The sequence below is a fragment of the Opisthocomus hoazin genome, chromosome 15 (assembly GCF_030867145.1).
Source record: "Opisthocomus hoazin isolate bOpiHoa1 chromosome 15, bOpiHoa1.hap1, whole genome shotgun sequence".
Lineage (NCBI taxonomy): Eukaryota > Metazoa > Chordata > Aves > Opisthocomiformes > Opisthocomidae > Opisthocomus > Opisthocomus hoazin.
The window spans coordinates 23,353,097-23,380,406 of NC_134428.1; the positions used below are offsets into that span (position 1 = coordinate 23,353,097).

A 27,310-nucleotide genomic window follows, 5' to 3' on the forward strand; every position below is an offset into this window, starting at 1 on the left:
CCAGGAAGGCCCTGGCTAACCGCGGAGCGAAGGCACACTCAAAATAACCTGCCTAACGCCACCAAAACATGAGCAAAGCCACAGCTCAAACCCTGGGCTGAAAACAGAGCACGTACTTGTACCTCCACACCATGTCACCCTCCCCGCGTAGGCAGGGGTCCAGGGGGGTTTCAACGCTCTGGGAAAAAGGCGGCTGGAGGAGCAGGCTGCTCCGTAACCACGCAGCGAAACGAGCTGGGGGCCACAACAACTTTTCTCCATCCATCAACCGCCTCGAAGCGGCCTTGCTCCCTCCCCGTGGCAAACGGCCTGCCCGGAGCCACCGCTGCCCCCCAGCCCGCAGCTGCCCCCCAGCCCCCCACTAACCCCAGGAAGCCCCGCTGAGGCCTACAGCACCTCCCAGCCCCGACCCCCCCCCACCGCCAGAACCCCCACCAACCCCGAGATCCATGCTACCCCCCCGAGCCCCCCACACACCCCCAGAGCCCCCCACATCCCCAGAGTCCCCCCCGAGGCCTCACCGCGCCCAGAGACCCCATTAACCCCCAGAGCCCCCCACAACCCCCAAAGAGCTCCACTAAACCCCAGGCCTCCCGCTGCCCGGAGCCCCCCCACCCGCTCCGGAGGCCCCGCTGGCTCTCCAGGCCCCCCCCCGGAGCCCCCCGCATCTCCCAGGCCGCCTTACCGAGGCTCTGCCCCACCGGGGTGCTGAACGGGTTCCCCAGCAGAAACTCCATCTTGGGATGACAACAAACAGCGGCCCGGCGACCCCCCCCACCCACCCCTTCTCCACGCCGCCTTGACGGGCACCCGCGCACACCAACCGCAGCTTGCTCTGCCAAGCGTGGCTCGCCTCCTTGTATTCGATTGGGCGGCGGCTGGACACCCCGTGGATTCATAGGTTAAAGAGAGTGCCCATCACTGTCAAGCGAGGGGCCCGCCCCCGCGGTAGTCCCGACCCTTTCCACGCCTTCCGGTTGATGGACAGCAGGGACACCGCTACTCCCATTCTCCATTGGGCAATGGCCAAACCACTCTCTAAAGTTACTGGGTAACAGAAACATCAATCACGCGAGTCTCCTCCCGCCCAGAGGGCACGATGCCGGCGCTGATTGGCTGACACGGATTTCTCGCGCTCTGATTGGCGGCCAGCCTTCCCACCCTCTCCCTGACCATTGGTCGCTGAGCCTGTCACGTGGCCCCCCGTAGCAACGCGCCTGGGCTTCCTTAGCAGCCGGCGCCGAGCCCTGGGGCGGAGGCGTAGGTGGGGATCTGGCGGGTTGGAGGCCCGAGGGGCCGGCGCTGGGGTCTCGGGGGGAAGGCGGCGCCCGCCTGGCTCGGAGCCACCCTGCTCGGCGGGGTCAGGCTCCCCGTGCCGGGCCCTGCAGGGCCGCGGGGCGGCGGGGACGCGGCGCTGCCTCCCAGGCTCCGGCCGGCGGCGAGCAGCAGCTTCTGGGCTGGGTGAGGGACGCCCTGCTCGGCTGGCAGTGACCCCCGCGGTGTGCCCACGGGCCGCGGGGAGCTGCCGGTCTTGGCCGAAGAGATGATGGACAGACGCGAGGGAAGCGGGAAGGCAGGCGGAGGGTGACCCGACCCAGAACCTGCGGCTTCTCGGCCCGCACCGAGCGCAGCCGTGGAGGGGTGGGGGTTGTTAATTAAACGCCACGACGAGGAGAGAAGTGGCAAGTGCAGGGTCCTGCACCTGGGGAGGAACAACCCCAGGCAACAGTACAGGCTGGGGCTGACCTGCTGGAGAGCAGCTCTGCGGAGAGGGACTGGGAGTGCTGGGGGACAACAAGGTGACCATGAGCCAGCAGTGTGCCCTGGGTGCCAAGAAGGCCAATGGGATCCTGGGGTGCATCAAGAGGAGTGTGGGCAGCAGGGCGAGGGAGGTTCTCCTTCCCCTCTGCTCTGCCCTGGTGAGGCCCCATCTGCAGTGCTGTGTCCAGTTCTGGGCTCCCCAGTTCAAGAAAGATGAGGAGCTACTGGAGAGAGTCCAGCGGAGGGCTACGAGGATGGTCAGGGGACTGGAGCATCTCTGCTACGAGGAGAGGCTGAGGGAGCTGGGCTTGTTCAGCCTGGAGAAGAGAAGGCTGAGAGGGGACCTAATATATACTTACAAATATCTGCAGGGTGGGGGTCAGGAGGACGGGGCCAGACTCTGTTCAGTGGTGCCCAGCGACAGGACAAGGGGCAACAGGCACAAACTGAAGCAGAGGAAGCTCCAGCTGAAGATGAGGAAGAACTTCTTCCCTCTGAGGGTGACGGAGCCCTGGCCCAGGCTGCCCAGGGAGGCTGTGGAGTCTCCTTCTCTGGAGATATTCCAGTCCCGGCTGGACGCGGTGCTGTGCAGCCTGCTCTGGGTGACCCTGCTTCGGCAGGGGGTTGGGCTGGGTGACCCCCAGAGGTCCCTTCCAACCCTTACCATTGTGTGAGAGAACTCTCTAAACCCAGAGGTTTATCCTTCCTGTCCTCCTATGCAAGGAATCAGCAGAACTTCTTCTGTAATTACAGACATCTTACGCAAGCAGCAGTCTGGCGAGTCAAGTCCTTCGTTCTGATTCATTAACTCTCCACAGTTCTAGAAAGAGAAGTCGTCTCGTTGCCTCCCGGACATTTAAATGACAAAGCCAGGACAGAAAGTTGTGACTGACGGAATCATCCATTTCCCAAAGCGAAGGTGTTGGTGTGCGGTGCTATACATTGACTGAACTTGGTAGCCTTGATCTGCATGAAGTGCCTTCTTCAGAAAATCGCTGTTATTGTTGGTAAATTTTCCTTCTTCCTCACATTTGTTTTCCCTTTTATTATGACGGTGGTTTTTAAAAATTAGTGAACTGCTCTTGTCAATTCTCTTATGCTATAAATACGTGCCTCTTACTCTATAAATCAAACTTGCCTATAATGAGAAACCTTTAAAAACCAGATTAAATGGTGCACAGAGCCTTGAATGTGCCCTCTTCGTGAAGAAGCAGGTGATTGCCATGCCGTGGGCTGTTGCTGTTCACGGGTGCTGCACAGGGCCTCCTTTCCTGGTCTATTTATTTGGCTGAATTCTAGCATTCTTCACGGAAAACACTCAAGCACGATGTGAAGTTTGCATGTGATTGTGCCCGGCCATTTTGCAGTGCTGGGGCTGTAAGGCCGTGCTTAGAATCAAATCAGTGACTTCTGATGAATATCAAGTCTGTCTTTGACATCAGCCATGAGGTGTGAGATCTTCTCAATGCTCAGATGTGCCCTTAGTTCTTTGGAATTGTCCTGCCTGATCAGCGAAAGCTGTAAATAGTAGCCAGGCAGTAATTTTATTTATTTTTCTCTTCTGTCCTTTAAGGCTGATACTGCCTAAAAATGAGTCAGTTATACAATAACATTGAGCCAAACATTATCGATGGTGAAATGGTTCAGAAAGCCATTGAAGAGCAGTGCCCAGAGGACAGAGCAAAGCTTGTCAAAAGGGAAGGTATTGACTTTAAGGATGTGACGGAGCTACAGCTTAGTTTTAGAAGTGAGTATCAGAATATATACTTTTTTTCCTCCTTCTTTTGTTAGAGGGTAATAGAATTAAGCACGAAGTGGCTAACTGGCAATGAAACAATCATGATTAACTGGGATTTGTTATGTGAAAAATAAGATCTGGACTTACATTTATAGTCATACCTGTATGAAGTAGCTTCGTTAGGGAGAGCTGGGTGCTTTTGCTGATGGGTAACTTCAAAGCTGCTTAACTTTACGCTATTATTGTCACTGCTGTTCTTATTTCACATTTATATTGTGGTGACACCTACAGGCCACAGGCCTACTGGGCCCTTCTGTACGAGGACAGATGAAACCCTGGGCAGGCTCCGCCATCGCTGGCGATTATGGGAGAGCTGTTCGGCAGATTATGGTGATTACAGTCCAATTCGGTGGCTTCCTCCCATCATCCATAGCATTATCGCAGCTTGCCTCTTACTGTTAAACCAGTCATAAACTTGCATTCAAAAAATGAAAAGGAAGAACATTTGGCTCAATATTTGAATATTTGGGGGTTATATAATTTCATGGGCAGAAATCTGCTTTTGATTATTTGTGGCATGCCCCAGTAAAATACCGTGTGTGTTGGTTGGGTTCCTTCGGACAGACTCCCTGTTACCTGATCCTCCACGTATTTGTTCGCAAATGCAAAATATAGAATTGTGTTAGTATTTTGTACCTTCAGTTCCTTGCTTTACACTGCGCTCGCTAAACAACCATAGCAGCAGAGCAGCTAACGAAATCTTCTGGGAAGCCATGGGGGAGGAAAAGAGAATTGGGAGCGAGAATGGTCCGCATTTTCTGTCACCTTGGTCCTAATGTTTTGCTGTAATAGCTAACGGCCTGCCCTTGTGATTCTGTTTTTGGAGAAAGCTAAGTGCAGGGATATTGATTAGTTCTAAACTGCAGCCTTCACAGAAAGAGTAGACCCCATCTTGCTCTCCTGTGGTGAGAATCCCAGGAGCGGGAGAGTAATTTGCCAAAGCAGTAGCTGGCCACCGCTAGCCTGCAAATGCGGAGGGAAGCAGAATCTCATCCCAAACCTCCCTCCTGGAGCTGGAGCGGAAAGTGAAGGTCAAGGCCTCCTAGTAGCAGATTCATAAAGCTGCTCCTGGCTGCAGGGCTGTAGTCAGCATCCCCTCAGCGACCCGTTGGCATCGCTGATGAGCAGTGTGCTCTGGAGCAGGACACTGAGGTTAACTGCCCTGTTTCACTGAAATCTCGTCCAGCCAGTGGACCTCTCAGATCTCTAGGGCAGTCGTCACACGCTATCGTAATCTGCTGAAAATCATTTTGGAGGTAAGACTGGACATGTTTTCCTTGTGCAAGACAGCGTGTCTGCTAAGCTGAAAGCTGTCTCACACGGAAAGCAATTATCTTTTCTTTTTTTTTCCCGTGGCTTTAGATATCCTGCAGATTGATAATCTGTGGCAGTTTGAGAATCTGACTAAACTGCACCTGGACAACAACATCATTGAGAAGATAGAAGCTCTGGAGAGTCTGGTTCACCTTGTATGGCTGGGTAAGACACAGGCAGAGGAGGCTGGGTGCCTTCACAGGTGCAGAGCAACCTGCGATAAAGCCGGGATGTGGCATTCCGTCTCCAACACGACTGACAGGAGCTTTCCCGGGGAAGGCTGTCAGCTGTCTGTGCGCTTCCTCATTTGACTGTCAAATGTCAAAATGCCTGAATATCAGAGCTGCAAAGCAATCCTTCAAATGTTTAAAAACTGGTTTTAGTACATTTGGTGTGGCAGGAACAGGAAACTGAGATTTCAGGATTGTTGCCAGGGTTTGTACTCGTATTTGGAGGTGACTTTCAGAAATGTTTATGGAAACACCTCTGTGACTTAGACGACTGTATTCTGCTTTCAAAGGTAACGCAGGCATTTCGCAGACTTGAACCGACCGAAAGGCAACAGTACCTTTACCCCTACATGCGTGAGGATTTGTTGTTATTGTTGTCCCAGTAAGTGCCCATCCTTGTAGTTTTATGTGACTACTTTTTAACTAAAAACGAAGCATACTGATAGCAGCATCACACAGCGGTGCAGGTTCTGATGCTGGGCAGATCGGTGAGCTTGCTGCTACAGATTCATAGCTGAGAGCGTTCTCTTGGAACTGCAGCCACATTGCTGGCTGGCAGTGTGAATATATCCTCAGCCATCTTTGCAAATAGCACGCAGGGCTTCGGTTCGTAAGCACATCTTGAAACGTCTGATGGGTTCTTCCACCCAGTTGTCTGCGCTGTTCTGCCGCTCAGATGACTAATGCCCTTGTGAATCAACAGCTGATCACCACAATGTCAGCAGAGTGTTTTGAAGCACACTCGTGGGTTTTGTTTGCCCAAAGGCCGCAGGGGTTCCGCAGCTGCTGCGCGAGTCTCTTAGCCATCCAGGGCCTGCGGGGATGCAGACAGCTGGTAACCTCGTCAGCCATCTTTGGGCTCCTGAGTCACTCGGTACTCAGACACTGCCCTTAGTCATGATGAATGGAGGTGTTAGGAGAGATGTTCTGGCAGGATAAGAGGAAATATCAACAAGTGAAATAGCTGAAGTGAGAATATGCCTTTGCACTGACAACAGGGCGATTGTGAGCGTGAGACTGGCATATGCTGATCCTACAGGAATGACCATGACGGTGAGCATTGGTCTGGCAGGCAAGAGCCTGCAAGAAACAAAGGAGGGAGAGTCAAATCTGCCACAGAAATACCCCCCTTTTAGGGAATTTCCCTGCCTCTTCCATTTTGGGTTTCCCCATAAGGTAGAAATCACTTTCAGGGCATGTATGCAGACTCTACATGGAATACCTTCAACTGTTCCACTCATTTAAAAGTTTCATGGACAGTTGCAAGGAGGAGGTGTGAATGAATGATGATTTAATGCCGAGCCTTTCCTGTGGGACACTGAACACCCCTGAGGAAAATGCTGTGCATAAACTCCCAAATCAAGAACCAGGCTAAATGCAAGGTGTGAATCGGGGTGTTCTGCTAGAAATAATTTAACTTTTGCCTGTAAAACTTCTGATTTCTAAACTCTTCCCCAGACTTGTCCTTCAACAATATAGAAATAATTGAGGGCCTGGATACCCTTGTCAAACTGCAGGACCTCAGTCTCTACAATAACAGAATATCTAAAATTGAGCACATGGACACATTGCAAGAGCTGCAGATTTTTTCCATTGGGAAGAATAACCTGACCACTCTGGAAGATGTGAGTGCTCCCTGTCTTTGCAAATGTTGCCTATCAAGGGATCAGATATTCTAAAACTGACGTTTGGCCCTGTGTCTGAGCCCCTCCTTAGAAGAGTAAACTCTCCTTAGGATTTCACTGCTTCTGTAGTCTATGTTACAGTTTTGGTAAGCTGTCCCGGTGTTAAGTGCTTGCTACAGCTATTTCTCTTTTAGATTATTGACTCATGGGGACCCAGTTCTGTTACTGCTATCAGCTATGGCAAAATTCCTGTTGGTTCCCTGAAAGCTAGAGAAGGAATAAGTAGCTACATAGGAGAAAAGGAAGGAGTGGACACTAGGGTTTATCTGGGGCTCTTTTGAGGGCAGCTTACCAATCTAAGCCCCATGATTTTTCCACCCTATCTGCCTCCTCTCTACGCCCATCATTTAATGTGAATCCACAATGTGAATTTAAGTATTTCCTTTCCTGAAAGCATTAGAAATAATTTAATGTCACCTGCATTTGGCAGCAGAGCAGGATATGTATTGCAGCATGATTGTAACAAGAGCAACAAATTTCAAGGCTGTGTGTTCCCCAGCGCTGGGAAGTACAGCATCTCTTTCCCCTCGGCGTAGGTGATCTATCTCAGGAGGTTTAAAAACTTACGCACACTGAATCTCACGGGGAACCCTCTCTGCGACGATGAGCAGTATACGCTGTTTGTTGTTGCTCATCTTCCAGACCTGGTATACTTGGACTTCAAGCTCGTGAGTGACACCACGGTGAGCATCTCTGCATTCCCTGCTTGCGAAATCGGGCACCAGCATCTTACAGAGCGTTTGCTTCATTGGTATACCAGCAATATTCTAACATCCAGGGCAGATTCCCTGCAGAAATTAGGCTTACAGAAACACGCAGTGTTTATTCTGCCTCCGCCTAACAGCTGTGAACCTGTAGGCCAAATTCTATCAAATCTGACAGAGAGGCAGAGGTGTCAGAGGCATGATGTCTTCACAGATTTTGTGAAAATCAGCAGCTGTGTGTGGGAGAGGGGCCTGCATGATGTTGCCACGGATAGGCTGCAGTGTGAGTGCAAGCCTTCTTAGAGATCAGAAAATCTTGGAGGAGATCTATCTCGAGACACGGATCCAGGGAAAGGGAGGCTTGGTGGTCCTGCTGCTTGCTGAGCAGTTCGTTTCAGTAATGGACTGACAGACTATCCAGGCAAGCCGGTGCCATCAAATGCACTTCCCGCTCTTGATTTCTGAGAACAGGAAGGTGCATCAGCACTGGTAACCCGTGGGGCTGCTTTTTGATCCCAGGGCTCAAAGGAACAAAGAACATCTTTTTTGTTTGGGTAGTTTGGTGGGTTTTTTTTCAGTAACCAAAGAACATGATTAATTCTAAATTTGCTTGGCACAGAGCAGGAGCTGTACTTGGAATATATATTGCTTTTACCATAGGACTGGAAGGGCTTTCCAGGTCATGGAGTCCAGTCCCTGCTCGTACAGACAGTACGTCATAGAATCGCGTACTTACATTTGTCAGGCTTCAGTTTCAAGCTAATTAGGTTCTTATCCCACTACTACCTTGCCATCCACTCCTCCAAAGAGCCTTCTCCTCCCTGGTAAATGCATTAAACTCGCTAGCTGATCAAATCAGAGCTCAAATTCTGGAAGTCAAAACAGGGCCTCCTGCTAAAAAAGAAAAAACAACCTGAAAGATGAGAAAATGGGGAGAGAAAAGTTTTGTGGGACTGAATCAGCTCAGCTGCATTGAATGCAGAGTCAGAGTAATATGCCAACAAAAAATGGGATGAGGAACAGATTAGAAACCTCACAGGTAGTTTAATAAAAAGCCCACGAAGAAATGGAGATGCAGTTGTCACTCAGGTGCACATTTTAGAAAGATTGAATGCTTATTCCCCATTTTTTTGAGTGATACTGGACAATCTAATGAAAATATTTTATTTCTCTGTATTTCTCAGCGAGAAGTTGCAGTTTTAAAGTACTGGGATCTTACCGAGCCACTGGAACATGAAGAGGCCCAGGCCCTGGCTCAGCTGGAGGAAAACCAGGCAAAGCAGAAAGAGCTGGAGTACCACAAGGTATGTTTTCTTTGGCTGGTTGTATATTGTCTCATGAGAAAGCAGCACAGCGGATATTGACTTCTCTTCTACCTGCTTGAAGATTTAACGAGAGATGAACATCGGCCGCACTAAAACAAAGGCTGGGATTAATCTCTGTGATCTCCAGATCTCATCTTTTGAGTGAAAACAGGAACCGCTGTGGAATACACATGACGTGGGGGATCATAATTCTTTTGGCTGAACAGTGAAGCTACAGGTATAGACCCTGCAAAGCCAAATAGTAAATCATACCCAAGGATCATATCAGCCTGACGTCAGATTAAGAAAATTACAAGTCTGAGGGAACTGTTAGCATTTTCATGGTGCGGTGACTTTTTTTTTCTCCATCACACTAAGTTAATGCTTTTTGTTAGTTTTGTGGTTAAACTCTTCAGGGCTTTCAGAGATCACCGTAGTCCTGTGAACAGACTGAAAACAAGACCAGGCAGAATGGTGCTTTCAGTTGTGGTCTGGCTCGTTGTTCCAGCTCTCTAGGAGATCAGGCTGAAGAAGAGCAGGAGGTGGTGAAGTGACAGGGAGGACACCTGCAGCTCTTCCCTATGTCCCTCCCCAAAGTCCACTGACTCCTTATCTGAAAGGCCTAATAGCCTTGCAGGATGTGGTTGTATGTGATAATATTTTATATTAGATTAAACAGTGTTTTCTGTCCTTAGGCTAGAGAGTTCTAGCAGCAAAGCCACGTGTGAACCAGGCTGGTTGTCACTCCAGTTGCAGGGTGCTGTCATGCCTTGGTTGGTGTATCTCTATGGTGTTGGTATCACGATGTCTGCACCAGAGTTCCTTTGCTGGTAAAGTGCTTACAGGAGAGGCACAGCCTGAGGACGCGCAGCAGGTTGGCGTTCTTCGTTTTACTTACATTGCTCTGATTCTCTTCAAAGGCAGCCTTTGTGGAGTACCTGAATGGATCATTCCTGTTTGACAGCATGTACGCAGAGGATACAGAAGCTGCCAGGCTGGCTTACCTCCCTGGAGTGGGTGACCTGCTGCAGGCATATCCTTCCTGGGTCTAGAACACCTACAGCTACAACGTAATGCCTTGAGTTAAGAAGGAGGTGCATCCACAGGGACTCTTCATCCATTGCTTTTGTCCAGGGCTGAAAGCCACATTGATCTAAGATCTGAGACAGTCTGTGTTCAATTTTGGAATGGTACCAAAAAAAACCACTGCAAGACCGTGAGACCACTGACAGCTTTAAGGCTTGATATCTTGTGAAATATGAGGGCTACAAACAAATGGTTTGTATTACCGGCAAGCTGGCCAACCCAGCTTGAGACATCCCAGTTGTAAAGCCACTCGTTTCTATCACCGACAGGTCATGAGGTTCCAGCATTTTAAATTCTCACCATTGTAATTACCATATTCCTTTTCCTTCACTTGGATCAAACACAATTTCAGTAGACTTTTCTGACCCTTGAAGAATCGAGGCTTTGTACTTTCTTGAAGTCTGGAATCCACTTAAAGTTTAAAATGAGCTATAAGATAAATCTCTGTCAGTTAGATTGTAAGAGCGCAGTTGCTAAAATCATGTTGAAATTGAAGTGGTAGGAGATAGGAACAGACTAATCAGAATGATACGAGCCGTATATCTCACAACCTGCCAGAGCTGGCAACATGAAGTTTTCAGGCCAGCACTTTGTTCTGATCATTGCTCCTACACGGGGGATCAGAAAGCAGACACTTTTTTTTCTTTTTGCTTTTCTCATTCAGATTAATAGAGCATTGTCAAGGCCAGTAACTTGACCTTCCTTAAAATTGCGTTACACTGGTGGGGAAAAAATGCATCACAGCTTAACTACAACAGACCCTAGAAACAATTCCATTGCCAAGATAATAGCAGAAGAAAAATTGACGTTATTTTTGTGATGCTACCAAGTCAGTAGTTTATTCTGTGCTCTGGCTGTAGGCTCCGGAGTTGTATTTATTAGCTACGCAGGCACTGTATTCACGCTTGTGAAGACAGATAGCATTGTATGCTTCGTTCCGCTGCTGTGTCAGGAAGTCAGAGAAGTAGATGTATTTGCTTTTTTTCCTCAAGGCCTTTTTCCCCCTCAAGTTGCCACAGCTTTCTCCGTATCCTTAAGGTGGCAAAATCCCACGCATAAGATGTGAATGATTGACCCAGTCCTGCCGCAGACAGAATGCTTGGCAGCCTGCTCCCAGCCAGAGCCACGGAGTTTACATAACAGTAGCTTGTAACTCTTGCTGCTCAAATTTGCAGAGGTAGAAAGAACACAGCACATTGCTCCACAGAACAAGCAGAATACCTTGACTCTGGTGTCACGTACAGGAAGGAGTTTGTCTCCGTTTGTGAGAACCTGTTTGACTATGGTCTGAAGGAGTATGAAAAACGAGAAGCTGAAGTCTCCCATTTCTACGAAGGCCTTCATGAAGCATTAACAGCCAACCAGCAAGAAGGCAGGAAAATAATCCTGGACTTTGAAAATCGGAACAAAAGGGTAATGTTGTTACACTTTTTCTTGTTTGATATGTGATTTCTCTGCATCCGATGCCAGCTTTTAATTTCACTGAGGACGAGGGTAACCCCATTAAAGTTAGGGTAATGATTCTGGGTTCGCACTGCTGTAACAGGAATCGGTACTTGATCCCTACTGGCAGAATCGCAGAGTGGTGGAGGGTTGGCAGGGACCTCTGGAGGGCACCAAGCAGGGCCACCCTCAGCAGGCTGCCCGGGACCACGTGCAGAGAGCTACCGAACATCTCCAAGGACGGAGACTGTACAGCCTCTCTGGGCAACCTCTTCCCATGCTCAGACACTGATCTTTCTTCACGTGTTTCTTACAGGTAAATCTATACCAAGAAAAATTGTTGTGTCAGCTAATATAATGTCATTAACTAACATAATGTTAAAAGTTTTTTAGCACTTTATGTAGGAAAAGAATTTGGGGATTGAAGTTTCCATCCTTTGGGCAAACCACAACCAGCTAACACTGACAAGCCTTTATCTATGCTGAAAATTCAGCGTAAGACAAAATTAACGTGTCATAGTGTTATCTTATTGTCCACAAAGGTAAAGATCCTTTGAGGCTTTACAGAAAATAAAGTAGCTAAACATGGTGGGGTTTTTTTTACTGTTTTTTTTTTCTGCCATCCAGAAAAGTTACCAGTCTTTAAGAAAATAGAAATGCTCAACCTTTCTTTTAGTTTAAATAGTTTTGATGAAGTTGATTTAAAAAAATAGAGAGAGATTTGTCAGATTTATTGCCACTCCATTTCTCTTTGAGGCCTCCAATGGCTTTTCCTTCAGTGAAAAAGAGGGGAGAAAAGGAAGGAGGTTGCAGTGTATTCAGCTTGTTTTCAAGTAATTTTCTGCTTCAGTTCATTTTGTCAACAACAGCTCAAAGAACTTTGACAAAAAATTCGATAAAGTTATTGTAATGTATTTCTAGTATTTTTAAAGCAGAAACTATCTCTTTTTTTCATTCTGCTCAACTCCAGCAACCCATTGTGGCTGCTAAGGGCGTAGCTTCTAGCTGGGTCCCTTTCTAACCATGTATAATAGATGGATCATTATTTTGTTTCCACAGAAGAGAAAAAGGAGGGCTAAAGCCTGGTCACGCTGTCAGCTGAGCAGAGCAAGTCCCTGACAACTGACACCAGGCAGAGTCACGAGCGCTGGCTCCCTTTGAAAACCAGGTCGCTTTTATTTAGGTGCCTTGTCACACGCTGGCAGCCTGCTGAGTCACTCTGCGCCCAGGTCCTTGAACCTTGCTGACTCATGCTGGGAAACCAGCTCCATCAGCTCTAGCTGAGACTGGAGTTTGCAGCCTTACCAGAAGGCAATGTATAAAGATTGAGATGCGTGTTCAGTTAACTTGCACTTGAATTCCCAATATAGCCTCCATTTGAAAAAAAAAAAACCCAAACCAACAAAAAAACCAAACAAAAACCACAAAAAAACAGCCAACCCAACAAAAAACCCCAAAATCAAACCCAAAGAGACATGGCTGAGGCCACATTTTGGCCCTTTGTCTTTGTCTGATGACCTGCAGGGCTCAGCTATGGATTGAGCTGCAAGGACAGGACACAGCGGTCAGCGTGACATTTCTCACATAAATACTTGCAGAGTCAGTGTCAAACCTGAACATTGTATTTTAACAGCATTTCCCCATTCATTTAAAATTGCTGGAGGAGTTCAAAAGGCGCGGAGGTCCCAGCAGACTGAGATCTGTGAGGCGTTCTGAGGGGCTGTTTGTCTCGCTGTAAGCCTTTCATGTGAACCTGTAAAATGATGCTGCTCTCTGAAGTTGGTTAAGGAGCAAAGAAGCATTACAGGCCTTGAACTTTGAAGTTATTGCTCCCAGAGGGGCGGCTCGAATGGCTGGGGAGCTTTTTGAGCCTCCTAACTTGTTTACATTTGAAAAGAAGATACCTTACTCTCCCCTTCCTCCCTTTTAACAGTGCGAAGTTTGGATAATCTAGTCCATTTTCAGACCGAAGTCTTGGCAACGATTTTAATCAGAATTCTCTGTTTTAGTCTGTTCTATTCCATCTCAGGGGAAGTGGATTAGACATCTTAACACGCATATTTTTTCCTCCTATTAATGTTTGATTGTTAACTTATTTTGAACAGACTTGAAAATAATACCTTGCTCAGCACAAGAGGATTTTTTTTTTTATCCAAGAAATCATAAATCTTTTCTGATACAAAATTGACGTCAATATTTAATTCTGAAGGGCAATAAATCCTTGCTGTAAGAGGAAGGCAGGCAGTGATAGGTATTCCATATTCAGAATACTAAATCCTGACCCTACGGAAGTCAATCGAGATTCTCCATGATGTGAAGAGGATCAGGATCTTGGCCTGCACTTCTTTCTACGCAATAATTGTTAATCTCTTCTTCACGGTCAGCAGTGTCAAGACTCTAGTATTTTTTTTTTCACTTGAAATGTGTCAGAAGGGGAACCAAAGCTGGCAACATAGAAGGGGCAAAGTCTTCTGCTGACTGGAGGATGAGGAAGCGTTTTCACCGATTCCGCTGCATTGCCCCTGGATCCTTAGCGCAGTAGCATACCTCAGCACTGTTGACTACCCAGTATGTAAATCTGGAGACTTCCTGAGTCATCACATTTCATTTCAGCTAATCAGCAGCAGGAACTTTTCTCACATATGTAACAAGTTAATTAAATTGCAATGGAGTGCTGAACACAAACTATAAGTAATTTATGTGTCTCTCTGTTTAGAGGCTGGATGAGATTCAGAACGCCAGTAGTTATGATATTGCTGAGTCTAAACGAGCTGAGTACAAGGAGGACATAGTTCAGCTGTCAGAAGCGCTCATGACCTTGGAAATGCTGATAGCTGACCAGCTGGAGGTAAGGGTCAAGCACATACCCGCGAGACCTCACATCCAGAACACGGGGGGGTCATTTTTCTGTTGCTGCACCCTTCTGTTTAGCAGCCCGTTGCACAAAGAGGGGGGCATAGGTCTTTCAGTCAGGCCAATGTTGTGTCTCCATCTTATTCTTTCTCTGCTCAGAGTTGATCTGGGTGGGATCAGGCCCTGGACATTGATCCATTGCAACGCGTTTCTGTTTCTCGGAGCGGAGCGCAGCATGTCCTTCGCATCTATCCAAGCTGATTTGCTAGACTTCAGAGAAAGCGACTTGAGGTCGTTCAGTCATTTTATAGGTCTGCGTACAGACGTCGCTGCATAGCATGGGGTACGCATTTGGGATTCTAGAGGTGTAATTCTTTGAAGCTGATCTTCACTATGAATAAGATTACACACATTCCTGCTCAGCTTACTGCATTTGCTTGCATAATAGCTGCCTTCTTTCTCTGCAGACTTTTCCTCAAAAACTAGGGCAGGGCTGCTAATGTACATCTTCATTTAAAATAAAAAAAAAAGCAAGCTGTTTAAAAATTAGCAGGCAGGAGCTGGGGCCTTGCTGTGTGCAAGCAGATGCAGCAGTTTACTTTTGTGAATGTGCATGACAGAAAGCAGCAGCTCAAAATGGATGCCTGGCTGCATCAGGATGGTGCCTTTTCATGTTTTCTGAATTGGTCCTCACGCATCTGCAGTCGCTGATGGAATGAGCAGAAACCTTCCTCCCTGCGTGCCCTCTGGATCTGCAGGATTCGGGTGGCTGCGTTTGAACTGTTGTCTCAAGATGTTGAAGTGCAACACTTCACAGATTCTCCATCAGCCATTTTTGAGAGAGTAATAGGCGGCAGCAATTTTAGTTTCTGAGGACTAAACCAAAAGCTGCAGTAAGCCCAGGCGTTGGTTACGCTTCCGACAAGAGGCCCTTCATAGACACGAGGAGACTGCAGCGTGGCAGCATGGGGGAATACAGCACTCTCCAGGCATCACTTAGGTGAGGGTAAAAAAGGATCAGCTGGCTTGCTCCAGACAGCGGGTAAAGGTATCATCCAGCCAGCTTCCCTCTGATAAACTGATTCTGATTTTCTGTCCCTGAAGGAGGGGAGACAACCTTGCAGCACTTTCAAAACACTTTAAATGCTTGAGGCAGTTCAGTTTCTGACCGTGCTAATAACAGCAGTGAGTCCAAATTATAATCAACTTTCAATTCTTCCTAGACTCCCTGGCTCCCTTTCATGTTTATGCAAGTTTTCATTGTAATGCTTCCTCTTTTTCCCTCTGTTAAGGAACTAACAAAGGATTTTAAAAGAAACGTTGCTGACATAGCATCGACATTCATTGAAAACGTGAAAGGGATATATCCTTTTGGCAGTATGTTGGCCTGGACCTCCCAGTGACGTACGTATATCTCACCTCTAAATCAAGATATGAGCCATCACTATAGAATTTAATTTTTCTCCCCCTTTTTTTTAAATCAACAGAAAAGGTATTTTCCCAGCTTTGCAGGAATGGTCATTTAAAGCGCCCAGGTTCAGACTCTGGAGAGCACAACAGGATCTAAGCTCTCCTGTGCTTAAAGTCTGTAGGACTTAAGCAGCTTTCTCCCACTCGGGAATCTTCCTTTCTTCTCCACATGGGCGTAACACAACCCTGGGAAGATCTGGTTAGACTGTTTCCTATGTACATGCTTGCCATAGCAGCCAATGAAATACTACAATTCATGTTGGAGTTTCTCTAAATGGCCTTCATTTTTGTGTTGTTGTTGTCTTCTGGAACAAAAAGCCAGAAGAGAATAATGAAGTGCTTCAGTGACAGGTTACACTAAATATATACAGCTGTTGGCCTGGTGCAAATAATTGCACCATATTCAGAGCTTAACTTGTATCGTGGGAGGCCTCCCTCCATTTCCTTTGCAAACCTAGGCCCACTCTCAGTTCTGCATAATTTATTGCAGTGAGGATGAGACCCGACGTGTGCGAGCTGCAATTAAGAGCAGAAGGTGTGTATCCTGACACCACAACAGCTCCTGGCAGCAGCCAGGCTCTTCCCTGGGGATGCCCGCTGCACGGACACTCAGTCTCTTGTTACAGGAGGTCATTTAATCTCTAAGGGTGAGCGGTGTGGTCAGTCTTTTCCTTAACCATCTTCTGTACAATGACGCAGTGCCGGGACCTGGAAAACCGTCACCATGAAAAGCTGCTAGAGATCTCCATCACCACGCTGGAGAAATCAGCCAAGAATGAGCTTGATGAGGATTTACCAGCTGATGTTCGAATGGTGAGGGCACCAAGAAATTCATCTCTGCTAGGGAGTTGCCAAGAAGAGGAGGCCACAGCCTCTTCTCAGCAGGGACGGGGTTTCCAGGAGGCTCAGTACAGCTCGAGCCATGCCTAAACCAGAGCATAACCTCCTCCCAAGAGGCCCCAGCCACTTGGCTGAACTGCGGTGCCACCGGACATCTCCGCTGGCTAGGACAGGGAAAAACTGCACTGCAGCTTTCCCTGGGTGTTGCCAGAGCTGGTGGCAGCAGCCCCGGAGAGGTGCTGAGCAAGTCTCTCTCCTACCTCCAGCACAACTCGCTCCTCTGGCTGATTTCCAGACAGCCCCAACCCGGCAGACACTCCGGCAGTGTCTTTGCTGCACTCGCAGCTGGTGTTGTTCAGATTCTCCCTGCTCCCTCAGGAGAATCCGAACACCGCTCTGTCTTCCTTGCACCGGTGATTTCAAAAGCCCTCCCTAGAGCTCCCCAACCCGCGAGCTGATCTGGGGGCAGGACGTGGCGTTTCACGTGGGGCCTTCCACTGAGCTCTCAGTCTTGCTGCGACATCAAAGATCCCAGGAGCCTGTCAGAAAGCACATGGATCATTGCAGTGCTCCAGTCAGCAACGCTGCTGACCTTTTTGCCTCCGTTATTCCTTCATTTTGTGGCTAAACGACTCGAGCTTTGCATTCGCCGTGGTTTTGCTCTGTCCAGGTTATCCCAGCCCCCCCATTACTCCAGGTAATCAAGAGCTGACAGACACAAAACAGACCCCTCGGCCCCCCTGGGGCAGCTCCCTGCTTTATGGCCTGTGCAGATGGCTGCGGTTACGCACCGCTGCTGTGCACCCATTTTGCTTCGCTGCCATCCATTTCCACAGAGAAGCAATCTTCATTTGTTCAACAGCTGCACTTGGCTGCAGGAGGAGAGTCATTACGGTTTAGCGAAGCCCCCCTTTATTCAGAGCCACGAGGGAAGTCACTGCTTCCATTAGAAGCTGGGACTCTCCAAAAATGAAGATTTACAGCCAGTGCCACTAGTGCAAGAGACCCTTCTAAGCACGATTTTCCACTTCCCGCACCTGCTGGGCCAGGCGTGCTGGAGCAGATGCAGCCTTGCTCCAACACCAGCTGCCCGCGGGGGCCTGCCATGTGCTGCCAGGCAGCCTGCCCGCAGCAGAGCGCTCGGCGGCAGCCGCTTGCGCCCTGCTCTGGCAGTGGAGGCTGAGGGTGCTGCCTCAGTTTCCCCACCCGTACTAGGGATAATATGCCATTACACTGTAGCAAGACCCGGACACATCCTTGCAAGGGGTAAGGTGCTGGATTCCTCCTGATGACTCGGGCTTTGTCTGTACTCAGGGGGCTGATTTTCTTCCCCCGAGCGCTGCAGTTACTGTGCTGGTAGTTCTGAGCTCCGCTGCTTTCGCCCGCCCCCCTCCTCTCATCCGGTCACGTTACCTCCTAGCTTCTTGTGGACAAAAACACCATTGTCAACGCGGTCAACGCGTCCCATGGCATCCGCCTGCTGAAGATTAATAAGCGAGAGAGCGACATCCTCAGCAACACCTACCGCTGGCAGGCCTCCGTGACAGAGAAGGTAAGAGACCCTCCTGCTCAGGGGGATGGGGCACAGACAGGCTGGGCCCAAGTGGCGAGGTCGCTGCTAGGAAAGACCCTCCCTAGCCTTTGCTGGAGCCCTCTGTGCTCCAGGGACCCCGACAAGCCTGCGGATTCACTGCTTGGTTTCAATCTGTTCAGGCTTTCCAAAACGAGATCGACAGGAACCGCGACCGCGTCAAAGAGATCGTTCAGTACATTGACAGTCTGCAGGAGGAGCTGGAGAACATAGAGATCCTGGAGCAGACAGAGTAGGGCTGCCACGGGTGGGCAGCTGCCTTGGCTGGGGGCACCCAGAACGGCCCCCAGCGGCAGCACGCCCAGCAGGGACGGCTGCCTCTCCATGCCTGAGCTGCCTGGGACATTTCAGGCCAAAGGCATACTTCTTCCATCCCACCATAAACTGCAAATAAAAGATACTGGCTCTGGAAAAGCGTCTGAAGCTCTGTCTCTTCCATCATGTTGGCGTGAAGCCTGTGCAGACAGAGCTCGGACCCGGTCAGCAGGGGCTATGGATCAACCGTGAGCCGATTGAACCAAATCATCGCAGCGTATCACGCCTGAAAGCTTTAGTACCTGCAAGCGCGGTGGCAGGAACCTGTGAGCCACGGGCACGCAGCAGCAGCCTGGGAGAGGAGTGCTCTCCATCAAACCCTCCCCCCGCCCCGAGACAGCAGCGGGTTTCCAGCTCAGCAAGCACAAGGCTGGCGGGGGCTCTGCGTGCCTGGGAGCCTTGTCTTCTCCCGCCTCTCGCAAAAGCAGCTTTCCGCAGCGTGAACAGAGCAGCCCCCAGCTCGCAGGAAGGGAAATCAATGGTTCCACAGGAGCTCACACACCGCCACTCGCAACAGCAGAGCGAGGAGTCATTAATTCCCCTCCTTGCTCGGTGACAGCAGCTGCTACGCTCGCTTGTGGGCAGCTTCTGAGGAACGACGCTGGCCGGGGCGGTGCTGCTCGAGGCAAGCAACAAGCAGAAAGGTAGCAAGGTTAAGTGAGAGGGTGGCTGCATACGCACGCTGGGGAGAGCGCGGGCCTCTCTGAAAGCCCCGTGGCTGGTGCTGCCCATCACACACAGATTTAACTCATCGTGCCCTGCACTTCTGCAGATGGCAGGAGCTCAGGTCCCCCCCTTCTTGGTCCAGGACTGCACAGTCGTCTCCCTGCTACTCCCTGGCTGCAAGGGCAGGACACCGAGCACGGAGAGGCTGAGAGGGAGCAGATCTGTTCGGTAGTTAGCGTCTGCTCGGCTCTGCTCCGTGTCTTCTTCTGCCTGCAGCCATCCCAGCACCTGCGTGGAGCCTGGCAGCTCAGGACCTACACCACGGTTTGGTGATTAAAACAAAGAAACAGGCAGCAGCATTGGCTTTCAGTATCTAGCAGGGGCGTGCCTTTAATCTAACAGAGAGACCCTGGTGTTACATACAGGCGCGCCGAGGGATGAAGAACAGATGCAACAGAGTCTGTTTTCAGATTTCCATAACAAGTGTGTGTCAGGAGCTGGCAGCTATGAAGACATGTGGCATATGCTGGGTATGTCTGTGCCGCGCCCTGCCCGGGAAGCCGTTTCCTTCGCGGGAGCTCCTCTGATGAGTTACAGACACCGCTAACGGGCAGGGCTGCCATCTTGGGGAGGCAGAGGAAGCTCACCTTCACCTTTCCTCCTCATCGGCTCAAAACTGCCGGCGCTGCACTGCGGCAGGCAGCCCAAGCCAGCAGCTGCCCACAAAGTCGCAGCTCCTCGGCACGAGGCCGATCCCAGGAAAGGCGCGGTGGCAGGAGGGTGGTTACCGTCCCCTGGGTCACGGCAGCCAGCCACAGCTGGGTATTCTCCTCCCGCGCCTGGCCCAGCAGCCTCAGTCCTGCAGCAGCTTGTGTTTTACCGTCGAGCTCTCCGAACAGAGGTGAACAAAGAGAGTCCCAGCTGCCGCGCGAGCACGCAGCTCGCACAGATCGTAGTCGTGGGCCCACTCCACGTTGCCCCACCGCTGAATCTGAAGGAGAAGAGGAATGCGAGTCAGTTCAGAACTGGATTAACGCAGAGCTGCTAAGCAGCTCTCAGCCTCCCTTTGCACGTTTCTGAAACACGGGTAACCCCCCAGGAGCTGTGCTGATCACCGACTACAGGGGCAGGGAGATCTCCAGATGAGTTTGGTGGAAGGACGTGCTTCATCTGCACCGGGGTCTGAGGCAAAGCCCCTTAAAGGGAGGGTGAAAAGATTCCCATCAACTTCAGCCGCTTTTGGGTCAGCGAGAGCTTCATGCCAGCCCAGCTTCCAGCAAGTTGTTAGCTTGGTGTCTACCAAGGCCGCCAGGCTGGATAACCTGGAGCAAGAGAAGCCAGCCCCGACTCTGCACTTCAGATTAGAGAGGGAGAAAAGCAGCCATCTGGGGTCTGAAAAACACAACTGGCAGCTCCGGGAGCACTCCAGGCTGCTGCGCCCATCATGTTGCTCTATAGCAGCACACTCCAAATTCTCTCAAACGGGGAGACTGGTGGAGTGGAACCTCTCCCGCAACAGCAGGCGCTTCCACTGCCAGTTATTTGTGGTGGGAGACGCATTTGTCATGCTGAGATTATTGCCATTTGAATTATAGGGCTGTTCTGTAACATCATTTACCTGGTATTCTTCCTCCAGGCGAGACAGAAGCACGGCTTTCTCTACTGTAATGTGCCTGTCAATCAGCCCCATGGACAGAATCAGAGATTTCAGCTGGGTGATTACATATTCTATACCTGGAAGACAACAACCCAAACCAAACAAGACTCGTGGTTGTTTTCTGCAGCATTATGGCGGCATCTTCACACGCTCTGAAGAGACAGTCGGGGTGTGGTACCTCCTCAAGGACAGCGGGGTGTGGTACCTCCCACTTGTATCTGGGCACTGAAGCGTCAGATCTGCAGTTCCCAGCAGACACAAAGCGCTGTTCTGGCCACTGTCACTGCAGTGACAAAGGCTATGCCTTGGAAACCGCCTGCTGTCACTGTCACAAACCTGCCCTGGGCAAAGGCAAGGGATGCCTGTCCAGGCCCGAGTATTCCGGAGCTCAACTGAAAGTCCAGGGTGAGAGGGACTCCTATAGTGTTTGGTGCTAACAGAGCTGTCCGCATCTCTAACCACGCACAGAAGAACACTGCGCAAACGTGGGCGGTGTGCTGTGCCCTGGGAGAACTGTGTCGGCAAAGGACACGGCTGATGAAACTGCAGAGCTCTTTCCTGCCACACCACCTGCTACTGGCTTGCAAGACAGCCCTCTTCAGGGGAGGGGAGCGGGTGTCTGACGGCTGAGGGACCTGAGCAAATCCCACAGACACGCACGGCCGGGAGGACGAGGAATGAAGGGCTCAGAACTTGGAGCTGCTCGTGGTTCAGCTCAAGCTGATAGGAAATTGAGGCGCCCACGCGTGGACAGGGTCTAAGGAAGGAACTGAAGTCAGACTCGTCCTGCGCTACCAGTCTAGGCCAGACCTTGAATTTCAGGTCTGAAGTCGACCAGCTGCCCAGAGGCTCCCCTTTCCCAGGGAGGCATGTGCTCTTCCCTTCCATCCCACCAACCCCCATGACAAACTGTGAGGAAAAGAAATGATTCATTCAATGGGAAGGTTCCGCAAGCCCCGTCCCAGGAATCCTGTCCCCGATAGCTTTCCTCAGCTGCTCAGCTAGCATCTCCCGAGGGTTTCACTGTCTGCTGCTCATTCAAGTCAGGCATTTGAGGACTTGGTCAAAGCAAACATTACTCAATTTCTTTATCTTTAGGTGTCATTCAGCAGTATCAGGTAAGATCAAGTGGGCTATATGGGTGAAAGAGTGAGGGCAGCGCACAGAGCCACGGACACCCAGACTACTAAACCCCATTTCTTTTCCTGGCAACAAAGCTGGGGACTACGTCACTAGAAAGTTTGGCATTAAAGAAGTTATTTGTGCTAGGGTAGAGCAGACGGCTCGCAGGCCAGCACAGTCAGACCCTGAACACTAGCGGCACTAAGAGGAGAGTCCCTACCCATAACAAATACAGCCAGGAGACTGGCCTGGAGTTTTAAAACATAAACCTCAACAGCCTGATTATCTCAGCGTGTCAGCAGGAGGGGAAAAACATTGCAGTCACTCTCCCCCACCCCGTGGGGAGGAACCGCCCCCTCCGCTGGCACAGCCGCTCTCACCTTGCAGGGCCCACATGTTGTAGGACGCCAGATGGCTGACGAAGGTCTCCTTGGTGCTGGCTGGGATGTTTGGTCCCAGGATGCTGGTCGAGGAGCCGATCGCCACGTTGTACCTGGAACGATCACCCGGCCCCTTAGAAAGGCACAGGGCTCGTGGACCTTGCAGCCCCAACAGTCACAAACCCTAGAGCTCCTGGCCTCAGCAGGGCAGGGCAGGGCATAACCAGACAGAAATACCTTTGACCCCTTACCTTTTCTCAGCCCAGGCGACAATGGGATCCCATTCGTTCTTCTGCAGCTCTGCCAAGGCAGCCGGCTCCTCCACACGATAGCTGGGACATTGCAGAACAAAACCAGACTGGATGTTCACTCCCAGGCTGCCAGACTGCTCCCTGCCAGGCTGGGGCACACCTCTGGGAAGGAAGCCGCCCGCCCCGAGCATTAACAGGCTTGATCTTGCAACCCACGGGGGCTTTAAGGAACAAAAGGCACTTTGCTACCAATACAAGTAACCTGAGCTTCTTGTACCTTTACAGAGCACAGGAGGACTGGGCTGACAAGATTCCCCCAAGCCTTTCAAAGATGTTTTCTTTTCCCCAAGGAAATCTTCATTTCTTGCTGCCACCCTTGCCCAGCATGGAGGTGTCCAAACCAGAGCTCAGCAGAGGACAGGACCCCCGCTCTCCCTCACACCCACGCCCTTCAGGTACACAGGTTTGCAGACGCAGGACTCGCCTCAACTAATCCAAACCCCTGGGCCCAAACCAGGACACATCAGAGCCCTGCCGTGACCGGGTGACAGCAGACGTTTTCCCTCAGTTCCCCCAACCACCCTTCCAAAAACCCACGCGAGCTCGCCTCCGCGCCAGCGGGGCCCCCACCTCGTACCAGACAGTGTCAGTCTCCAGGAACTTCACAGCCGCGCGGATCAGCTGCGCTTTGTTTCGCTGCGTGGGATTATCCAGCGCCGTGTTGCACAGCGTGGTCTGCAGGATAAAGGCAGTTTAAACCACTGTTACTCAAGGCTTGGGGAAGCAGCAGCTTCCACTCTACAAGGCCAAGAAGCAGCAGAGGAATTTGTACCAGAAAGAGAACCGAGGAGCACAGCTAAAAAGGGTGCAGGGCCAGAACACAGCTCGCGTAATAGGAATCTTCTCACTGGCTGCAGCAGCCTTTGGAGCAGGCCCATCAAACACCACGCAAGAGGCCTCATGGACTGCCCCAGAGCTCATCCCATTTCCTCCTGCCCCTTGCTATCCCCAGTAACACTGCCCAGCTCCTTCTCCAGTGCCCCAGTGACACACATTCCCCCCTCGACAGTCACCCAGCCAGCATCTAACCGCCCTCACAACCACAAGGTTCTCCCAGTGCCCAGCCAAAGTCCCAACCTCTTGTCCCTGTTTCCATGGGCATTAGGACAACCTGCTCTCTCCATGTTCTGTGTTTGGAGACCGTTCTCACGCCTGCATGGTCACCCCTATTTTAGGCCAAGCTGTGCCAATTCTACCACGAGCCCTCAGGAGAGCTGGGGGAGGCAGGACGCCGAAGGAAGCCTTCTCAGAAGATGCCCCCATCTCACGCACCCCAAAGCGGTTCTCAACCCTTGCTCTGGAATCCATCCAGCTGGCAGTGGCCTGGCAAAGCCATCTTCAACCCCTAGCATTTCAGTTCCCTGTCTTTAATCCTGACTTCCACGACCTGACTGCTCCCGGCACCACGCGTTCTGCCCCGCCGAGGTCTGGGTGACGCGAGCGGCCGTGCTCACCAGGTGCATGGTGTAGAACTGGATGGTGTCTTTCTGGGAGTCCCACTCTGTTGCCACCGCAATGGCCAAGGCCTCACTGGGGACATTGAAGAGCTTGGCCTGGGGTGTTTTCAGCTTTCGGTGGTCCAGGTTTATTTCAAAGCCTCCTGGGGAATCAGAGTAGAAATCCTGGGGAATCAAAGAGGAGTGGGCACTAAGGAACAACAGACAACCCCACGGCGGGAGCAGATTCAGAACTCAAATTCCCCCCCCCCCCCCCCCATCAGCTGGACATACTCTCCCCAAACAGTCTTGGAAGCTGTTTCCTGCCACAAAGCTTCACTATAGATGAGGAAGGGGCACAGCAGGCTGGTGACAAACCCCCGACTCACACAGCCCGGGTTGTGGGTGTGCCATGCTCTCGCTGAGGCGGCGTGGGCTGATAACCCCCCTCCCGGGAACCAGCCCCTCCATCCCGTCCTGGCGTCCGTACTCACCTTCTCCTTGAGAGATGCTCACATTCTGGTAAAACCGCTTCCTCTCTGGGGGCAAAACAAGAGCCATTCAGAGGGCAGTTAGAGGAGGTCCGGTCCCTTCCCCTGCTCCTCATCACAGCCCAGAACAGACAAAGCCCCCTGGGCTGTCAAGGTGGCCTGGCCACAAAATCCAGTGCACTCACCCCCAGCTTCCAAACACTGCAGTTTCAGTGAGCTCCACTCAGCTGGGGAAGTGCCACGAAACTGGTGAAAAACCACAGTGTTGCTGTGCACAACGGGCAAGCGAACAGGACCAGCCTGACTTTGCTTCCACCAGCCCATGCTGGGCTCAGCTGCCTTCGAACTGCCCCGCACTGAGCTTCTACAGAGCCTGGCAGGGACGGTTTCCCAAAGCAGACCTGTCCCAGCACTCCTTCCGGAGTTTCACTCAGGCCTCAAGCTTTCAAGATCCTCACACGGCTGTCAGCTTGGACAAATTAATCCCTGAACCGCCTTGGCTGACTCTCTCTCCTGTGTGTTGTATCTCAGAGCGACAAGAAACCCAGCAGAGCTGGGTGAGAGGCAGGGTAGGGCACAGCAGCCCCTCCTTCCCCTCCCGATGGTGACAAACCCACCGGTGCCAGCCCGCACTCTCCCCCTCGCTCATTCTCTGCTTTGCCCTGCAGCCGGTGCGCCCGCTGGAAGAACGGCTGCAGGCGGGCTCGGAGGGCGCAGGACACTGCTCCCTCCGCTGTGATGGCCCACGGGGGCAGGTTTATGGCAGACACAGGAGGCAGCAGCTGGATGATGTTGGGGACACGTCTGCACACTGCAGCAGGCCACTGAGTCCTCTCCCCTGCTGGAGAGCAGCTCTGCAGAGAGGAACCTGGGTGTCCTGGAGGATGACAGGTTGACCATGAGCCAGCAGTGTGCCCTGGGTGCCAAGAAGGCCAATGGGATCCTGGGGTGCATCAAGAGGAGTGTGGGCAGCAAGTCGAGGGAGGTTCTCCTTCCCCTCTGCTCTGCCCTGGTGAGGCCCCATCTGCAGTGCTGTGTCCAGTGCTGGGCTCCCCAGTTCCAGAAAGATGAGGAGCTACTGGAGAGAGTCCAGCGCAGGGCTACGAGGATGAGGAGGGGACTGGAGCATCTCTCCTACGAGGAGAGGCTGAGGGAGCTGGGCTTGTTCAGCCTGGAGAAGAGAAGGCTGAGAGGAGATCTTAGAAATGCCTACAAATATCTGCAGGGTGGGTGTCAGGAGGACGGGGCCAGACTGTTTCCAGTGGTGCCCAGCGACAGGACAAGGGGCAACGGGCACAAACTGACGCAGAGGAAGCTCCAGCTGAACCCGAGGAAGAACTTCTTCCCTCTGAGGGTGACGGAGCCCTGGCCCAGGCTGCCCAGGGAGGTTGTGGAGTCTCCTTCTCTGGAGATATTCCAGTCCCGCCTGGACGCGGTGCTGTGCAGCCTGCGCTGGGTGACCCTGCTTGGGCAGGGGGTTGGGCTGGGTGACCCACAAAGGTCCCTTCCAACCCCAAACATGCTATGATTCTGTGAGTCACCAGGGGAGGAACCACCTCCCACAGCTGCCTCCAGCCCACGCGTCCCTCTCCGGCTGGGGAACACGCCTGCTCCACCAGCAAGCTGAGCCTGAGGGAACCACAGGTTCCTGTTCGAGAGCAGCCTCCTTTCCTACAAGCACCGTTTCATGCACTCCCAACACCCGAAAGCTGGATTACACGCATGGCAAAAGCTTGTACCCCTCACACAAGGCAGACAGAATCTGCAAGCCGTTCCCTGATGAGAGCAACTAGACTGTAAATCCCAAACCCTTAATTGATCTCGTGAAGCGAGCAGGCTGGGTTGCAGATCTGTTATTCTAGGCTAAAAAAACCATGTTCTTGCTGGGGAAGCGGAACGGGTTTTGGTCAGCGATCTGCAAGCTTTTGGGGCCTCAGAAAACGCCCCACTGTTAAGGCACAGCTCCACAAAGATTAACGTGCCTGCACCCCAGAGGAGGCCTGACCTGCGTCAGCGGGCGCCCGCTAGCCCGCCATGAGTCACCATGACCCTATGGCCTCACCTCCGCCAGAACGACACTGATTTTGCTCTCCTCAAACCCACACGTTTCCAGCAAAATCTGTGGAGGGGACACGTGGCCTAGAATGTGCCTGAACCCCCCTGGCTGGGTCCCACCTCCCCGAATCCCTGAAAAACACCAACCCGCAAGAGCAAACCGCTGCACTGAGGACTTGGCCGTGCTCCCACCGACCTCCCCCCGCCCCGATCCCCCACTACCGCCCGCAGAAGGGCGCGGGGGGAGGCCCGGCGCCTGGGCCCCGTTGCCCGAGCCGCTGAAACGCCCTGGGGAGCCGGGCCCCGGCAAGACTGTGCGGGCACCGGCACCGAGGTGACCTTGAGGGCGGTCGCCGCTCCCCGAAGGCGGCTGGAGAGGCCCCGGGCGGCCCAGCGCTCCCTCACCTGCCGGCGGGGCGTAGGCCCGGCCCCCGCCCGGTCCCAGCGGGCCGCTCCCGCCGGCGGCGGAGGGCGGGCGGGGGAGCCGGGCGGGCGGGGAGCGGCCCCACAGCAACCGGCGGCAGCCGCACCACATCGCGGCGAGGAGGAGGAGGAGGAGGAGGAGGAGGAGGAGGAGGAGGAGGAGGAGGAGGAGGAGGAGGAGGAGGAACAACAGCCGGCCCGCCTCAGCGCGGCTCAACGGGCGCCGCCATCTTGCCGTTGCGGCAGCCAATCAGCGCCGCGAACGCGTTTTGCCCCTTCTGCCGCCCCGTCCCGCCGGGGAGCGCGGCCACGCCACCGAAAAACCACACTTCCCAGCAGCCCCCGCGGGCGCGCCTGCCGGGAGGAAGCGCGTGT

At 52.0% G+C, this 27,310-nt stretch overlaps 3 protein-coding genes across 8 annotated transcripts in view; 1 reads left to right on the plus strand and 2 right to left on the minus strand.

The window, feature by feature from the left end:
* Positions 1-770, minus strand: part of TOM1L2 (target of myb1 like 2 membrane trafficking protein) — a 58,959-nt gene extending 58,189 nt beyond the window's left edge. For all 6 annotated transcript variants that reach the window (XM_075436045.1, XM_075436043.1, XM_075436041.1 and 3 more), the window contains exon 1: positions 686-770. In XM_075436045.1, the coding sequence (XP_075292160.1) occupies positions 686-737 (52 nt within the window). In that variant the 5' untranslated portion in view covers positions 738-770. The remainder of the gene's footprint in view (positions 1-685) is intronic.
* A 457-nt stretch (positions 771-1,227) lies between these two features.
* On the plus strand, positions 1,228-18,473 carry DRC3 (dynein regulatory complex subunit 3). Its single transcript, XM_075436532.1, has 14 exons — positions 1,228-1,264; positions 2,580-2,768; positions 3,335-3,508; positions 4,922-5,038; positions 6,562-6,728; positions 7,325-7,471; positions 8,677-8,796; positions 9,717-9,813; positions 11,096-11,295; positions 14,042-14,173; positions 15,471-15,541; positions 16,338-16,461; positions 17,909-18,040; positions 18,202-18,473. Exons 3-14 carry the CDS (start codon positions 3,352-3,354, stop codon positions 18,313-18,315), a joined length of 1,578 nt encoding a protein of 525 aa, XP_075292647.1. The 5' UTR covers positions 1,228-1,264; positions 2,580-2,768; positions 3,335-3,351; the 3' UTR covers positions 18,316-18,473.
* A 951-nt stretch (positions 18,474-19,424) lies between these two features.
* Positions 19,425-27,082, minus strand: ATPAF2 (ATP synthase mitochondrial F1 complex assembly factor 2). Its single transcript, XM_075436435.1, has 8 exons — positions 26,918-27,082; positions 24,461-24,505; positions 23,985-24,130; positions 23,108-23,205; positions 22,471-22,551; positions 22,220-22,332; positions 20,679-20,794; positions 19,425-20,051 (listed from the first exon to the last, which is right to left on the minus strand). Exons 1-8 carry the CDS (start codon positions 27,045-27,047, stop codon positions 19,914-19,916), a joined length of 867 nt encoding a protein of 288 aa, XP_075292550.1. The 5' UTR covers positions 27,048-27,082; the 3' UTR covers positions 19,425-19,913.
* Between the last annotated feature and the right edge of the window lie 228 nt (positions 27,083-27,310).

Excerpts from the sequence above, each read along its gene's own strand:
- DRC3 (XM_075436532.1), top strand. The coding sequence starts at position 3,352 with ATGAGTCAGTTATACAATAACATTGAGCCAAACATTATCGATGGTGAA. Across the intron at positions 8,797-9,716 it reads AAGAGCTGGAGTACCACAAG|GCAGCCTTTGTGGAGTACCT; the intron begins GTATGTTTTCTT and ends TTCTCTTCAAAG. Across the intron at positions 11,296-14,041 it reads TTGAAAATCGGAACAAAAGG|AGGCTGGATGAGATTCAGAA; the intron begins GTAATGTTGTTA and ends CTCTCTGTTTAG.
- ATPAF2 (XM_075436435.1), bottom strand. The coding sequence starts at position 27,047 with ATGTGGTGCGGCTGCCGCCGGTTGCTGTGGGGCCGCTCCCCGCCCGCC. Across the intron at positions 23,206-23,984 it reads AGTTCTACACCATGCACCTG|ACCACGCTGTGCAACACGGC; the intron begins GTGAGCACGGCC and ends TTTATCCTGCAG. Across the intron at positions 20,052-20,678 it reads GCCTGGAGGAAGAATACCAG|ATTCAGCGGTGGGGCAACGT; the intron begins GTAAATGATGTT and ends CTTCTCCTTCAG.